At 42.3% G+C, this 16,630-nt stretch overlaps 1 protein-coding gene across 2 annotated transcripts; it reads right to left on the reverse strand.

The window, feature by feature from the left end:
• Positions 1-1,416: 1,416 nt before the first annotated feature.
• LOC115173733 (membrane progestin receptor alpha-B) lies at positions 1,417-6,871 on the reverse strand. Of its 2 annotated transcripts, XM_029732085.1 has the most exons (4): positions 6,437-6,871; positions 6,090-6,315; positions 4,212-4,466; positions 1,417-3,731 (listed from the first exon to the last, which is right to left on the reverse strand). In XM_029732085.1, exons 2-4 carry the CDS (start codon positions 6,095-6,097, stop codon positions 2,813-2,815), a joined length of 1,182 nt encoding a protein of 393 aa, XP_029587945.1. In that variant the 5' UTR covers positions 6,098-6,315; positions 6,437-6,871; the 3' UTR covers positions 1,417-2,812. The 2 variants fall into 2 exon arrangements, with proteins under 2 accessions (XP_029587945.1, XP_029587946.1); XM_029732086.1 differs by lacking the exon at positions 6,090-6,315.
• Between the last annotated feature and the right edge of the window lie 9,759 nt (positions 6,872-16,630).

The following is a 16,630-nucleotide window of genomic DNA, read 5'->3' on the forward strand; positions in this document are numbered from 1 at the left end:
CCATGTTACATCAATCAAACCAACTCCTAGGGTTACTAAAGTAGGCTCCAAATGTTACATTAGTTCTAGTGATGTAATAGGACACAAATCAACCTGCTATATACACTATACAATATGGAGACAATGGATGGATATGTGAGATATTCCCATGTATTCGTGGCATACCGATACATATTGTTTCAGATGAAATTATTTTCCTGTCCACAAGGGGGCAGCGATCCCCTATATTTCAACACCTCTGCTTAACATCGTGAAATGCTTGGAGACAGAAACGATGCAATCAATATACTGTGGGAGCAATGTAATGGTTACATCCTTCATAAAAGGGCCAATCAGTACTTGAAACAAAAATAAAACGTACTCTCCTCAACTGTTTCGGTAACAGGCTGAGAGATGGGGCTGGATAAATGTAACCAATCTAAAATTCTACAGATGCAAGGACTGACCATCCATGAAATCAAAATTATAGTTTTAACCATGTTTTGATGCTTTACAGTGTTTGTTTACATTTACTTTGTTTACAAACATTGGAGTAAAACAAGCTTGTATTTTGGGTTCTGATGGGGAACATTTTACATTTTAGTCATTCAGCAGACGCTCTTATCCAGAGCGACTTACAGTAGTGAATGCATACATTTCATTTCATGTATTTTTTTTGTACTGGCCCCCCGTGGGAATGCGAACCCACAACCCTGGCGTTGCACACACCATGCTGGCATTGCAGACACCATGCTCTACCAACTGAGCCACAGGGAAGGCCACAGGAACAACAGTTGAACTAAGCTCCAGGGTTGGGGTCCATTCCATTTCAATTCCAGTAAACCAAATTCCAGTTCCAAGTTTTCCTCATTGAAAAACATTGGAGAAAATTGGAATTGGAATTGACTGGAATTTTTATGTAATTGACCCCAACCCTGCTAAACTCATGAGGTATTTATAAAGTTATGTACCCATTAATTCTTGAAGAATATATCATTCATTTATATGTCCCAAAATGTATGTAGCAACTGCTGATTCCCCTTTTTAAAGAGATTCTCCGGTACTTTTGTATGCACTTTTTAGCCAGTAGTTCTGAAAGTAGCGCTCACAAGCCAAAAGTCTCAGAAAATTGCATACTACATCACAAATGTGCAGATATGTGCATCACGTCATTGCTCTCTCTCGCTCTCTCTCTCTCGCTCTACTGTGTGTGCGTCTTGCTAGCAATCACTTTCAAACTAGGGATTTTGTAACTAATTGAGGTAAGACAGTAATTATGCTCATAGATCATGCATGTATGAACTACACATTGACACATCCAGAACAAAACCGGAGGTTGAAAAAAATAATAGTCGCCAAAGTACCTGAGCATGTCTTTAATATTTCACTGGGGGGAAGGAAGTTTGAGGTTGCAATAATAATGAAAGGAAAAGGTTATGTGGGCTTCGAGTAGTTTTTATTGCTGTTCTACAAATGCCATAAAGTTAACAAAGTTCTGAAATGTGAAGGCCCTGCAAATTGTTATGATTCCTGACATGTCATAATAACACTGCATTGTTGTGAAGGTATTTTTTTGCATCAGTCAGGGGGAAACTATATCTCCCAAAGGAGGTTGGTGGCACTTTAATTTGGAGGACGGGCTCGTGGTAATGGCTGGAGCGGAATCAGTGAAATGGTATCAAATACATCAAACACATGGTTTCCAGGTGTTTGATCCATTCCATTTGCTCCAGCCATTATTATGAGCCCTCCTACCCTCAGCAGCCTCCACTGATACCACCCTATGGCACAATCAGAGAGTAATGGACAAAGGGTAAACATGAACAAAGCCGGTTCCAATACACTCCCTAGCCCTTCTCCTTGGCCATATCCCTGCGATTGCAGGTCTGTAAGGTGGAAGCAATATGGTGGAAGCTCCAACACTACACGTATTACCTATCACCCTTCAGATCTGCAAACATATAAGGTTTAATATGGCAAAGGGGAAGGCATGGGGAACCAATTGGGATTGGCTATTTGTGTTGCAATGTATAAGGGGGGTTGTCCTCACACCTTTTTTCAATCCCATTGGCTGAATTGATGTTTTATTTTTGGTCACCATGGGTGATCTTCCAGAAAGAGCCAATCGGAGCCTGTCTCTACTCTGGTTTACGTCACAGCACTGAGTGAAGAGTGTGTCGTGGCAGTGGTAGGCCAGGGTAAGAGAGGGAACACATTTATCTTTTCCCCTCATGGTTACTCAAAAGGAAAATGTAGCAATGGAACATAACCTCATCAACAATTTACAGATGTACGATAATGTACATTACATACATAATTTGACACCACCATGCCAATTGAAAAACAGAAAACAACTAAGCAAATCTATTCTAGGATTACAGTGAGCAATCATAGCAAATATAGAAAGTACTATGCAAGTTATCAACATTCTTACATCTCATTGAGGCTTCGTTCAGTGCTAGGCTAGCCTGGTTCCAGATCTGTTTGTGCTGTCTTGCCAACTCTTATGGTCACAGATCTGTGACCATGCTAGTAATAGGCTTCCTCAACTTCCATTATGTAAAAGGTAAACAACACTCTCTCAAGGACACAGGTGCTGTAGAGAAACATAATATCATAATATAAATGTACATTTCAAAAACAAACTCCAGCAGGCAAGGAAGGCAGTGTGTGTCGAGTCAACCAAGGCCACATTGATCACTTTGGTACCAACCCAGCGGGCAAAACTGGGCAAAAGTTTCTGGCTGTAATAACGTCAACCCATTTCAACCAGTTTTGCCCACTGTGTAGTGATTATAACTCTCCTACCCTCTTACATAGTCTCCAAGCCAATTCATTTGGACTTGTCTCTGCAGTCAAGCAACCGTTTTACTTTCCTCGCCATAAAGACTGCTATGCAGACACAGACCACCTGTGTGGCTCCATACTGAACCAGATAGATAGTGGCTGCAGCTCCTCCCTCTCCGTGTAGCTGTGTGTAGAGTGGCCGTCGGCCCAGGTAGTCCAGGTGAGAGGCCTGGATCTGACAGAGGGTACAGATCACCAGGAAGATGTGGAACAGCTGGTGGCCCTGCCCCAGGAAGTCACAGTGGCCTGGGAACAGACGCTCTGGAAGTGGGTTGGTGAAGAAGAACGCACTGGACAGGAAGAAGGCTACCTGGCCCCCATGGAAGGATATAGCCGGGTCGCCGACTACGCCACTGGCCGCGGAAGTGATGTCATCACTGTGCGACGTGGGCCAGAGGAGGAGGCGATGGAACACCGGGCTAGTATCCCAGGCATAGGCCATAGCTGAGGGAACCACCTGCCCCACCTTCCGGACCCAGACCCGCAGGCTGTGGTTGCGATACTTCCCATAGCAGCAGCCCAGGCAGGACAGGCAACAGAGGAAGGTGGCAGTGGGCATGAAGACCGAGGAGACCCACCGGTGGTAGTCTGGTTCCACAGCATAGTAGAAGTGAGCCACGGCACTGCCGTACTGATACTGAGCCACTCCTACGTAATCCAGGAAGAAGAAGCAGTAGTGGTAGAACTCTGATTTGGCGGCCAGGAGGTGGGCTACAGTGCTGCAAGCCATGTAGGCCAGGGAGGACAGGAGGAGGATGAGGAGGGGCCAGGCATGGGCGTCATGTATGAAGTCTACCATCTCAGCCAGCTGGAGGAACTTGACCAGGACAAGGAGAGACCCCAGCAGGTGGGTCCACACGTTGATGGTCTCGTTGTGACGCTGGAACAGCGAAAGGAAGTAGTACCTGTATCGATAAGGAGATGGAACACCATTATGTTAGCTTCAGAGACGGGACACCATTATGTTAGCTTCAGAGACGGGACACCATTATGTTAGTTTCAGAGACGGGACACCATTATGTTAGCTTCAGAGATGGGACACCATTATGTTAGCTTCAGAGACGGAACACCATTATGTTAGCTTCAGAGACGGGACACCATTATGTTAGCTTCAGAGACGGGACACCATTATGTTAGCTTCAGAGACGGGACACCATTATGTTAGCTTCAGAGACGGGACACCATTATGTTAGCTTCAGAGACGGGACACAATTATGTTAGCTTCAGAGACGGGACACCATTATGTTAGCTTCAGAGACGGGACACCATTATGTTAGCTTCAGAGATGGGACACCATTATGTTAGCTTCAGAGACGTCTTTTCTATAATAAAACTGGATGTTCTACATAGCATTATGGGTATTGTAGTACATCATGTTACAGTACCTCCAGCCCTGGTGGAGCGGTCGGTAGCCGGCGTGGATGTAGCGCTCTCTGAAGAACCCGGGAACTTCGGTGTCCCGCAGCGTGCCGGGCATGGAGGGGGCGACCTCTGTCAGCATCTGGGGCACCGCCCTTACCTGCTGGAGGTTGATGAACAGACGCCCAATCCTCTCCATGACGATCGTTGCCATGAGGGATGGTCTGATGGATGGTGGGACTGTTGTTGTTGCTGGCTGGATAGTTTCAGGAGAATGGCAACTGAAAAAGGAGAGTAACACCATTAGAAAAACATTTAGCCTTCAGAGCTGGCCTACTCTAACACTTAAAAGGCTTAAAAACAATAACTAAGTATAAAAAGAGGTTTACAATTACTTAATTTATTTTAAAACTGCAGAGCAAGTAAAAGTATTTGTAATAAAAACATCCCCTTTGTTGGAGGACTCCCCAAACACATCTGACACACAGGTTAAAAAGTTCCTTCAATAAATAGAAACACAACACACTACTTGCTTCAGCAGTCAAATGACTTCAAAATGAGTCTCTAGTCCAAGTGAACGTCTCTCCTTCACAGTTTATCTGTAACATCCTGCCACCTCAGAAGAGAGGACTAGCCTGGTGAGTGCATGTTCAGTCTGGTTTAGCCAGGCAATCAGAGGACACCCTTCATCCTGGCCCTACCTGGCTGGGCCACCAAGGCCCCAGGGGCAGGAGGCTAGATTACACCAGACCTGTTCTGACTCCTGCAGCAGACCTGACAATTTATTAGCAGTAGTTAGCCTTAATCTGCAGTTAACCTTGCAGATTAAGCTACTATACTGTCTATGGACCTTGCCCTGAGCTTCTAACGCTGTGTCTGATCCATTCTTTCTCTCTGTAGTTTGCACTCTAAACAGTGATAGGAGCGATGCTATAGGGGACGGGGAGGGAAAACATGAACACTTCCACCTTGAAGATGAACAGAGAAAAGATAAGGATATCTTTATAAGCAGTGTGGTGTATAAACGTAACCCTAATTGCTCCTGTAAATCACTCTGGATAAGAGTGTCTGCTAAATGAATAAAATGTACATGTAATGGGGGTATAATAACTCAACACACATCTGATTCAAATGTACACATCGAAACAGATAAAGTCACACTTGAAATGTATTTCTAATGCAGTTTGAATTCATAATACACTCGCCTTCTTCAGGGTGAAAACTCAAACGTTGTTCTCTCCTCATGTTCTTCTGATCATAAGATACAAGCACGTTTTTATCAAGTAATCAAATGTTCCTTTCCTGAACTGGTGAAAGAATGCATTTTCAGATGCAGACATACTATCAGACATGTAACTTCAACTTTATTATTAGATATTGGCCACATGCCCACATCTGATAAAACAGAGTTGCTAATGAACAGAAATGCTGTTGCAACACCTTCAAAACGGGATCCTTACATGATAACAAGGCAAATTCAGTCAAATCTCAGCAACACCTATTTCCTATTGTCAACCCTGTAAAGTGTTTGCCTATGGCTAAATGTGACTGAGGAATTTACAAGGTGGCACCCATTGACTAAATATCGTTGACACACAATAACTCAATCAAGACCTCACATAAACCTACAGTATAAATCTCTCCCTCCAGCCTCTCCCATGTTTGAGTGACAAAGGCTGTGGAGAGAGGCAGGCAGAGCAATCAGTGCGAAATTCATTTCTGACATTGCTCTCTTCCAAAAATCTGAAAAACCTATTTCACGCCCATCAAATACTATAACTTAACATGCTGACATGCATTCAATTAAATTTGGTATAGGCTATACTTGTGCTCTTTTTGCGTACACTGTTTCACGTGAATAGTAAAAAGTTAGAGAATATTGCACAAGACGAGAGAGGAAATACCAATGCATGTGGGTGTTCTTCTTCCTCTTCAAGGCTACTACTGTAGGCGTACTTTATTAGACTACATCAGACAGCTCCGGAACACTCAGCGCAGCAGGACCCTCCGCGGGATCTTTCACTTTCAGATGGGATGATCGTCCGACTGTGTCCGTCCATGTCCCCCTCGGACAGTCATCGGTCGGTCACGCCTCCCCGACCGGTGACAGCCTTGTCAACCACTCACATACTGGAATGCAACAGTTGCATGTCTTATATGAACGTGAGGTGTCCAATGGCAAGTAAGTAGGCGGTCGTTCCAAGCAGAGAGGAGAGAGAGAGAGAGGGAGAGAGAGAGATGTGGTATTTACCTTGGCTTACAGGAAACTTTGGCGTGGAAGTCTGATGGACTGCGAACTGTCCCTCATACCTTTAGGACTAGTCACCGTGCAACGGTTTCTAGTCAACTTTAGATTTCGCTCTGTTGTTTCACATGACGGTGAAATTGTTTAATGAGTTGATACAGTATCAAGGGATGAATACTGAGAGAATAAATTACCCGATTATAAAAAAAAACCGCACCCTATTAAACTGGAAAATGAAAAAAGTGAGAACTCCAAGAAGTTTCAATACATCAAAAACGAAGTATCCTAGATTTTAGCCTGCTATAAAGCTTCTACGTGGAGTCTAAATCACGTAAAATGTCATTTAAGTCCCAATGGTATAAAACGCTGCAAATACAACAAAAATATCCCGAACGTGGGCGGCATTAGGAACATTCTTCTGCATGGATGTGTCCGGAACGTGGTATCAAGGCACGAAGCATTGCACAATCTCAATCTCCTTTGGAAAACTTTCCTTCCTGTGTGTTTAACCGGTTTCAAACAGGGAGAAGCTATGTCAGTGGCATAGCATTGACATCATTATTCAAATGTTTGGGGCTTATACAATATGTGGGTGTCAGTTCCTTTCAAATTAGAAATATTTCATAATCTAGCATTATCAGCAAAAGCATTTGATGTACACAATCAGGTTTTTTAAAACTGCCCTATCCTATTTGTGACTGTAATTTGGTTACTCAGTATTGCCTGCCTATTAAACCAGATTGGACACCATGCCAGAGATGTTTGCCAGAGCATATACAATGTACAAAACTAAGAATGAACTGCTTCAGATAATCAACAAAGGTCTGCTTTGTAGCTTGAAAGCTCCCTTCAAAGGGTGCAGACAATTATATAATATGTTGACAGTGCCAATTTGGGCAGTATCCCATTGGCAGTACCCTACTCATTGGGTGTGGAGAAGGGGGGGTATTCTCCTCTTCTAATGAAAGACCCACTTTAGCTATTTTTGATCTATGATAAAGAGTAAAAGGAGTGTTTTTGGCAGCTCCAAGTTAGTTCTTAGAATTTGGTTTTACTTTTTTCCCTAGGGTTCCAGGGTTTACTATTTAGCTTCATGGAATCCAGAATATACTGAAGTATCCCTTGGGGATGTAGTGGTAAAAACATGTGTGGGTGAAGTCTAAACTCTGTAGGTAAGTAGGTGAAAATACCCCAAAACACTCATCTAGCAGAACAGGTGGGTAAACCCCGAAATGCAAAATAGCATTGAAGGGATAGTTCACCCAAATTCGAAAATTACACATTAGTTTCCTGATCCTGTAAGCAGTCTATGGACAAGGTATGACAGCAATCCATTATTTGGTTTAGTTTCCCAGTCACTGTTTCCACATGCTAACATTAAGCATTTGTGGCACAAATCCTAAGTCATTGGACCAATATTTATTTATATTTTTTTAATTTATTGAATATTTGAAACATACAATATACTTGCAGTGAAGCCGCTCAACAACTTCATCATACCAGTCATCCAACATATTCCCATTCAGAGCAACACACAGAAGCATCCAGGGTCAATGCCCTGCTCAAGGGCAATGAATTCCATTCCCCACCCTCAAGAACCCCCCAATGCACCAACAACCAAGAGAATGAGCTAAAGAGAAAAAAGGAAAAGACAGAAGAAAACCGCAAACAACAATGCAAAAATAATAATAAAACAAATAAAACAAAATAATACATTTAAAACAAAGGACATCAAGGACAACTATCATCATAACAGCAATGCCTACTGTATAAGTTTGTGTGCATGTCTGGCACTATTACATGCATGTGTGTGTTCTTGTATGTGTTTATTTGAATGAGAGTGTGTGTCTATGCATGTCTACAAACACCTGCACGGCATCAGGCTCAGGCAAACCGACATTAGTTGTAAAAACACTGCTATTTAGTGTCATTCAAATGTACTTTTTATTATGTTTTATTTTGACTTTTTATTTTACATTTTTTTACTTTTATCTTTGACCATCATTCTATTTCCCACACAGCAACTCCACTCCTACTTGTCTCCAATTCCACATCCCAACCCTCAGCTTCCCTCAGCCCATCCCATCTATCTCTGCTGGCCACCCACTTCGGGTTTCTACGCAACACGTATCTTTCAACTATGCTGTGATGTTTAACGTACAATTTCAATCTATCTAATCGAATAGAATCCACAGATTGCGAGATGAAGATAAATACTTTTACTAAGAGTGTTAGTATATTAGTAATTGACTGACCCGGTCTCTCCAGATCTCCTAACAGTACTATTTCTAGGGTCAATTTTAGATTCCTGAGCCATTCCTGAACCTGAGACCAGAAACAGGCTACCTGAGGGCAATACCAAAATAAATGGTCTATTGATTCTATATCCTCACAAAAAAAATCTGCAGAGCTTCGATGATCTTATGCCCCAAATATTCTACATTTTGTTGGTGGCAAGAATTCTATATAATAATTTTAGCTGAAAAGCACAAAGTCTTGAATCTTGCGTTGTTTTATATATCAACTCATACACCCTGTACCATGGAATCGGTACATCATCTCTTCCCAACTATTTTGCCATCTGTATGGCACAGTTGTCAACATCTTTGGACCGATATTAGCATTTTTTGTCAATAATGTCCAAATCATCCGTAAGTGTCTAAAATATAATTGTAAAACTCAGCAAAGTCACTTAAAGATGTTTTGAACACGATAGCCTTGACCAAAATGTAATTTTCTAATTTGGGTGAATATCTCCCGAGTTGGGTTCCTGAATGGCGCAGCTGTCTAAGGCGCTGCATCTCAGTGCAATAGGCGACATTACAGCTCCTGGTTCATATCCGGGCTGTATCACATCTGGCTGTGATTGAGAGTTCCAAAGGGCGGTGCACAATTGGCCCAGCGTCGGCTGGGGTAGGTTGTCATTGTAAATAAGTATTTGTTCTTAACTTACTTGCCTAGTTTAAAAAAATCCCGTAAACCGTATTAATAAAGTTAGGGAAACTGAATTTTTACTTGAATTAACCCTCCATCCTCTGCTTTCAAGGTATTTGTTAATGGTCAGCTCATCAGCAACCTAGAAAACAAACAAGGGTAGGTTACTGTCAGCCGACATTCAAGCTTTTCTGGTTCGCATAATTGCTTGGGGCTTTTCAGTTGTTGTTCAGCCTTGTACTTAAGAATTGCGTTAAAATATCTTAAACACCTAAAGAATGAAATTGCATCTGGTCAGACACAAACGCTAGCCTGCCCTACTGAATCTAAAGTTACATAACTTTTAGGGACAGGTTCACAGATTCAGATTCTCCATTGAGCTTTTTAATCAAGGAGTTGTTTTAACCTGTGAGTGGAAAACCATTCCTCAGAATAGATTGCTACATGTATTTTGTGCCAAACTATTTGAAAATGTGAAATCATTTCAAATATATCCACCGTGTGGCACTGTTTCCTTTCACATTGATGTAGATTATGTACAGAAATGTAGGGAGCGCAGAGCCCACATATTTGTATCTCTTCATTTAATTGGTTGTGAGATCACAATGGAGCTTTGACTCTACAATGTTATAGAAATGTATGATCCAGATGTGCACAATGTACTCGCCTTTTATTGAGCATCAATATCTCCAGCATCTTCTGCAGGGTTGTGCTTTGCTGTCATGAGTTGTAAAATAGAGCAGCCTGTGGACATTTGAAAAACTATCCAATCAATTTGATCAGACCCCTTTTAATGCACCCCACACCCTTTTTTGTTGTCGTTGTAGCATTGTTTTCATTTCTTACACTTATCTTTTCTTTTTTTAATGTTTTTCCATCTTATTTCTTATTTTTTAAAATAATGTCAACAATTAATTTACATGGTAATCAATCAATAACAACAATGTCAGCTAATATGTTTGAGTCAGAGAGAAGGTAATGGCCGTCCATTGCGTGTCTACTTCTCAGATGGAAATACTCTATACTTTAACCTTCACTTTCACGAAGATCAAGCTTTGTCCCCTTGCAATATATAGCTCTATGTATTCATCTTCCTGAAATTACCATCCATGCAGTCACATTCATGACAAAACCTTTGGGACCTTATCAGTCAATATTCCTCATTATTGATGATGTTCAAAACCATTGAGCCGGTCTGTATTGACAGCATCATCACAAAACGTCTGTCAGCTGTTATACATCATCAACTACATGAGCTCTTTAGGTAGCCTAGTGGTTAGAGTGTTGCGCCGCTAACCAAAAGGGTGCTAGATCAAATCCCTGAGCTGACAATGTGAAAATCTGTCTTTTTGCTCCTGAAAAGGCAGTTAACCCACTGTTCCCCAGTAGGCATTCATTGTAAATAAGAATTTGTTCTGACTTGCCTGGTTAAATAAAGGTTAAATAAATAAATCAAAATTGCAGTGTAAACACAACAAATAGCTGAAGGAAATGAACCTTCCATGCACCCAACTGTGAGGATACTGTGGTCTCTAAGGATTGCTTTGTACTGTCTATTTTCCTATTTCACATTGTGATATATACAGTATGGTTTGTGGTTTCCTTCTGATGCCTATAGGTGTCAGCGAGGTAACCTCGTCCCCAGGTTAACTGCCAACAAGCCCTGGCTGGTGGACAAGACTAGGGGTTGGCTAACAGCGGTTTTATGTCTGATACCTACACTGATTGATTCATTGTGATTGCAAAAAACCTCAGTCACTGTCTTATAAAGGTTAAAAGCTCCATTTGCCGTTTATTGGCCAACACATAATCAATATCTCCAACTGAGACAAAAGACAGCAAATCTGTTGATGAGGGGGTTTAGTTATGCACGTTGAATGAGATTTGGTTGCAGGGACTCATATTACAGGATCTGCTGTAAGTGTGGAGGCAGGTAGCCTAGTGGTTAGAGTGTTGGACCAGTAATCAAAAGGTTGACAGATCAAATCCCTGACAAGGTAAAAATCTGTTGTTTTACCACTGAACAAGGCAGTTAACCCACTGTTTCTAGGCTCATTATAAATACGAATTAGTTATTAACTGACTTGCCTAGTTAAATAAATACAGTAAGGTTTTCAGATTTGATTTTTTGCCTATGGAGAATTTTTGTAAGTAAACTCCACATGCACTCCCGCACAGATGCACAGACACACACACAGACATCATACAGACACACACACATGCTGAAGAGGCTATTGTGAAGTAAACACCAAAGCCTTAATGATTCTTCTCTACATTCTCCCTCAAATCGTTGTCTTTCTTCTATTAGCTTAAAATACATACCCTAGCCTTCTCTTTATTAATCTCTTCCTGTTCCTCCCGTTCTGAAAGACTTTAAGGCCATTTAAGGGGAATCTTTAAAGCTGTACAGTGTATTAAAATAGAACCTCACCAAACATATTTCTCCAACCAGCTAAACAGGGCTCATCTGGAAAATAGACTTTGGTCTCTCTGTCAAAATAAAGGTGAATTAAAAAAATAAAAGGTAATCAAAGATATGAGTGTTGGGAGGATGATAAGTTCACACATTGACATTAAACATCTCAAACCTTTTGACTTGAAAAGGAACCTCAAGCTGCCATGAAGTTCCATCAGGTGCTAGACTCCACATCCTGTGGTCTAATTGGGTAGGATGGTTGAGGACCAGTGCTCGCTGGATATTGAGGTGGCATTTTGCTGGAGAATTCCCCTGGTTCTGCTAGGACTGCTGTTCCTTCCTTCATTTTTCAACATCTGCCTGCTTTTGCTGAGTAATTTGTATTTGCCCTTCACACAGTATATCACCTGTCATGTCTAATAGAAGGCTGCATGGAGTACACTGAACCCAGGCACGTCCCATGGGTTCCTCTCCGCTTCCAGTTCCACCATTGCATCACCACAGATATAGATAGATAGCTTCTTTAACAGCTGTGTCTGCCTCTGCTTCTGCCTTCAACCTGCTCCCCCACCCCACCTCAGAGTACTTCTCTCTGTGCTGGTGAACCCAAAGCTGACACTACTTGTGTAATATATAAAGAGCAAATATTGATGTATTTGAAGTCCCATTAAACCACCTGAAAGCCATGATTTAGCTGAACTTTAGGGGCATGCTAGTCAGTGCATCACTGGCACTTGATTTCAGCAATGAACAAAAATATAAACACAACATGAAAAGCTTAGATCCCAGAAATGTTCCATTTGCACAAATTTGTTTACATCCCTGTTAGTGAGCATTTCTCCTTTGCCAAGGTAATCCATCCACCTGACAGGTGTGGCATGTCAAGAAGCTGATTAAACAGCATGATCATTACACAGGTGCACCTTATGCTGGGGACAATAAAATACCACTCTAAAATGTGCCACAGATGTCTCAAGTATTGAGGGTGCCAGAGAATTTAATGGTAATTTCTCTACCATAAGCCGCCTCCAACGTCATTTTAGAGAATTTGGCAGTAGGTCCAACCGACCTCACCGCAGACCATGTGTATGTCGTTGTGTGGGTGAGTGGTTTTCTGATGTCAACATGGTGAACAGAGTGCCCCATGGTGATGGTGGGGTTATGATATGGACAGGCATAAGGTACGGACATCTAACACAATCGCATTTTATCGATGACAATTTGAATGCACAGAGATACTGTGATGAGATCCTAAGATCATTCCATTCATCCACCGCCATCACCTCATGTTTCAGCATGATAATGCACAGCACCCATGCTGCAAGGATCTGTACACAATTCCTGGAAGCTGAAAAAGTCCCAGTTCTTCCATGGCCTGTATACTCACCAGACATGTCACCCACTGAGCATGTTTGGGATGTGCTTGATCGACGTGTACGACAGCATGTTCCAGTTCCTGCCAATGTCCAGCAACTTCTCACAGTCATTGAAGAGGAGTGGGACAACATTCCACACGCCACAATCAACAGCCTGATCAACTCTATGTGAAGGAGATGTGTCGCGCTGCATGAGGCAAATAGTGGTCACACCAGATACTGACTGGTTTTCTGATCCATGCCTCTACTTGCTTTTTTTTAAGGTATCTGTGATCAACAGATGCATATCTGTATTCCCAGTCATGTGAAATCCATAGATTCGGGCCTAATGAATGTATTTCAATTGACTGATTTCCTAATATGAACTCAAAATTAGTAAAATATTTGAATTTGTTGCATGTTGCATTACATTTTTTGTTCAGTATAATTACAAAGAGGAAATTGGGTTTTAGAGACTGAACATTCAGCATTCTCTCTCCTGGCTGTCTGATTGTGATAGGGCGGACTGGGACAAAAATTCAGCCCTGGACTTTTGCCACACCAGCCCACATCACTGCGTGCTATGTAATGTTTTGGTTGTATGCATATCTTTCTGCCAAGAAGTGACCGGAATTTCAGCGAATGAACTAGGCGGGAAATAGACAGGATTTTTCAAATCAAATCAAATCAAATGTATTTATATAGCCCTTCTTACATCAGCTGATATCTCAAAGTGCTGTACAGAAACCCAGCCTAAAACCCCAAACAGCAAGCAATGCAGGTGTAGAAGCACGGTGGCTAGGAAAAACTCCCTAGAAAGGCCAAAACCTAGGAAGAAACCTAGAGAGGAACCAGGCTATGAGGGGTGGCCAGTCCTCTTCTGGCTGTGCCAGGCGGAGATTATAACAGCACAGGGCCAAGATGTTCAAATGTTCATAAATGACCAGCATGGTCAAATAATAATAATCATAGTAGTTGTCGAGGGTGCAACAAGTCAGTAACACAAGAGTAAGTGTCAGTTGGCTTTTTCATAGCCGATCTTTGAGAGTATCTCTACCGCTCCTGCAGTCTCTAGAGAGTTGAAAACAGCAGGTCTGGGACAGGTAGCACGTCCGGTGAATAGGTCAGGGTTCCAGCAGGTCTGGGACAGCAGGTCTGGGACAGGTAGCACGTCCGGTGAACAGGTCAGGGTTCCATAGCTGCAGGCAGAACAGGTGGAACTGGAGCAGCAGCACGGCCAGGTGAACTGGGGACAGCAAGGAGTCATCAAGCCAGGTAGTCCTGAGGCATGGTCCTAGGGCTCAGGACTACCTGAGAAAGAAAGAAAGAAAGAAAGAAAGAAAGAGAAAGAGAGAATTAGAGAGATCATATTTAAATTCACACAGGACACCAGAAAAGACAAGAGAAATACTCCAGATGTGACAGACTGACCCTAGCCCCCCGACACATAAACTACTGCAGCATAAATACTGGAGGCTGAGACAGGAGAGGTCAGGAGACACTGTGGCCCCATCCGATGAAACCCCCGGACAGAGCCAAACAGGTAGGATATAACCCCACCCCCTTTGCCAAAGCACAGCCTCCACACCACTGGAGGGATATCTCCAACCACCAACATACCATCCCGGGACAAGGCCGAGTATAGCCCACAAATATCTCCGCCACGGCACAGCCCAAGGGGGGGCGCCAACCCAGACAGGAAGACCACGTCAGTGACTCAACCCACTCAAGTGATGCACCCCTCCCAGGGACGGCATGGAAGAGCACCAGTAAGCCAGTGACTCAGCCCCCGCAACCTCCAGTGCCTTTGGCTATGTAACGTAACCAGACACCAGAGAGCTCATAAACTAAGACCCATTCGCTGGTTGAAGAGACTGAGATTCAGGAGTGAATAAACATTGCTATAACAATTAAAATACAGACAGTCCACAAATTGACTTTTAACGGTGCATACACCACCTGGGCTGGAATAATACATTGTCGCCTTTCGCTTGCATTTCAAAGATGATGGTCCAAAAAAATATATTTTTCTTCTATTATCATTCACCAGATCTAATGTGTTATATTCTCCCACATTCAATTCACATTTCCACAAACTTCAAAGTGGTCCCTTTCAAATGGTATCAAGAATATGCATACAGTGGCTTGCGAAAGTATTCCCCCCCCCCCCCTTGGCATTTTTCCTATTTTGTTGCCTTACAACCTGGAATTAAAATAGATTTTTGGGGGGTTTGTATCATTTGATTTACACAACATGCCTACCACTTTGAAGATGCTAAATATTTTTTATTGTGAAACAAACAAGAAATAAGACAAAAAAACTGAAAACTTGAGCGTGCGTAACTATTCACCCCCCCAACAAAAGTCAATACGTTGTAGAGCCACCTTTGCAGCAATTACAGCTGCAAGTCTCTTGGGGTATATCTCTATAAGCTTGGCACATCTAGTCACTGGGATTTCTGCCCATTCTTCAAGGCAAAACTGCTCCAGCTCCTTCATGTTGGTTGGGTTCCGCTGCTGTACAGAAATCTATAACCTCTTAAGGATGAGGCCTTGTAAGTCGCTCTGGATAAGAGCGTCTGCTAAATGACGTAAATGTAAATGTAATGTAAATGCCTTTTTTTTCAATTTTCACCTAAAATGACATACCCAAATCTAACTACCTGTAGCTCAGGACCTGAAGCAAGGATACAGTGCTTTGCAAAAGTATTCATCCCCCTTGGCATTTTTCCTATTTTGTTGCATTACAACCTGCATTTTAAATGTATTTTTATTTGGATTTCATGCAATGGACATACACAAAATAGTCCAAATTGGTGAAGTGAAATGTTTAAAAAAATTCTAAAAAAAAAAACTGAAAAGTGGTGCGTGCATATGGATTCACCCCCTTTGCTAGGAAGCCCCTAAATAAGATCTGGTGCAACCAATTACCTTCAGAAGTCACATAATTAGTCAAATAAAGTCCACCTGTGTGCAATCTAAGTGTCACATGATCTGTCACATGATCGCAGTATATATAAACCTGTTCTGAAAGGCCCCAGAGTCTGCAACACCACGAAGCAAGGGGCACACCAAGCAAGTGGCACCATGAAGGCCAAGGAGCTCTCCAAACAGGTCAGGGACAAAGTTGTGGATAAGTACAGATCAGGGTTGGGTTTAAAAAAAATACCCAAAACTTTGAACATCCCACGGAGCACCATTAAATCCATTATTAAAACATGGAAAGAATATGGCATCACAACAAACCTGCCAAGAGAGGGCCGCCCACCAAAACTCACAGGCCAGGCAAGGAGGGCATTAATCAGAGAGGCAACAAAGATAACCCAGAAGGAGCTGCAAAGCTCCACAGCGTAGATTGGAGTATCTGTCCATAGGACCACTTTAAGCCGTGCACTCCACAGAGCTGAGCTTTACGGAAGAGTGGCCAGAAAAAAAGCCATTGCTTAAAGAAAAAAATTAGCAAACACGTTTGTTGTTGCCAAAAGGCATGTGGGA

The sequence above is a fragment of the Salmo trutta genome, chromosome 34, assembly GCF_901001165.1.
Source record: "Salmo trutta chromosome 34, fSalTru1.1, whole genome shotgun sequence".
NCBI lineage: Eukaryota > Metazoa > Chordata > Actinopteri > Salmoniformes > Salmonidae > Salmo > Salmo trutta.

Bases quoted from the DNA above. Each gene is read 5' to 3' on its own strand.
- LOC115173733 (XM_029732085.1), bottom strand. The intron at 3,732-4,211 runs GTACTGTAACAT...TTATCGATACAG, and splicing joins CCGCTCCACCAGGGCTGGAG to GTACTACTTCCTTTCGCTGT.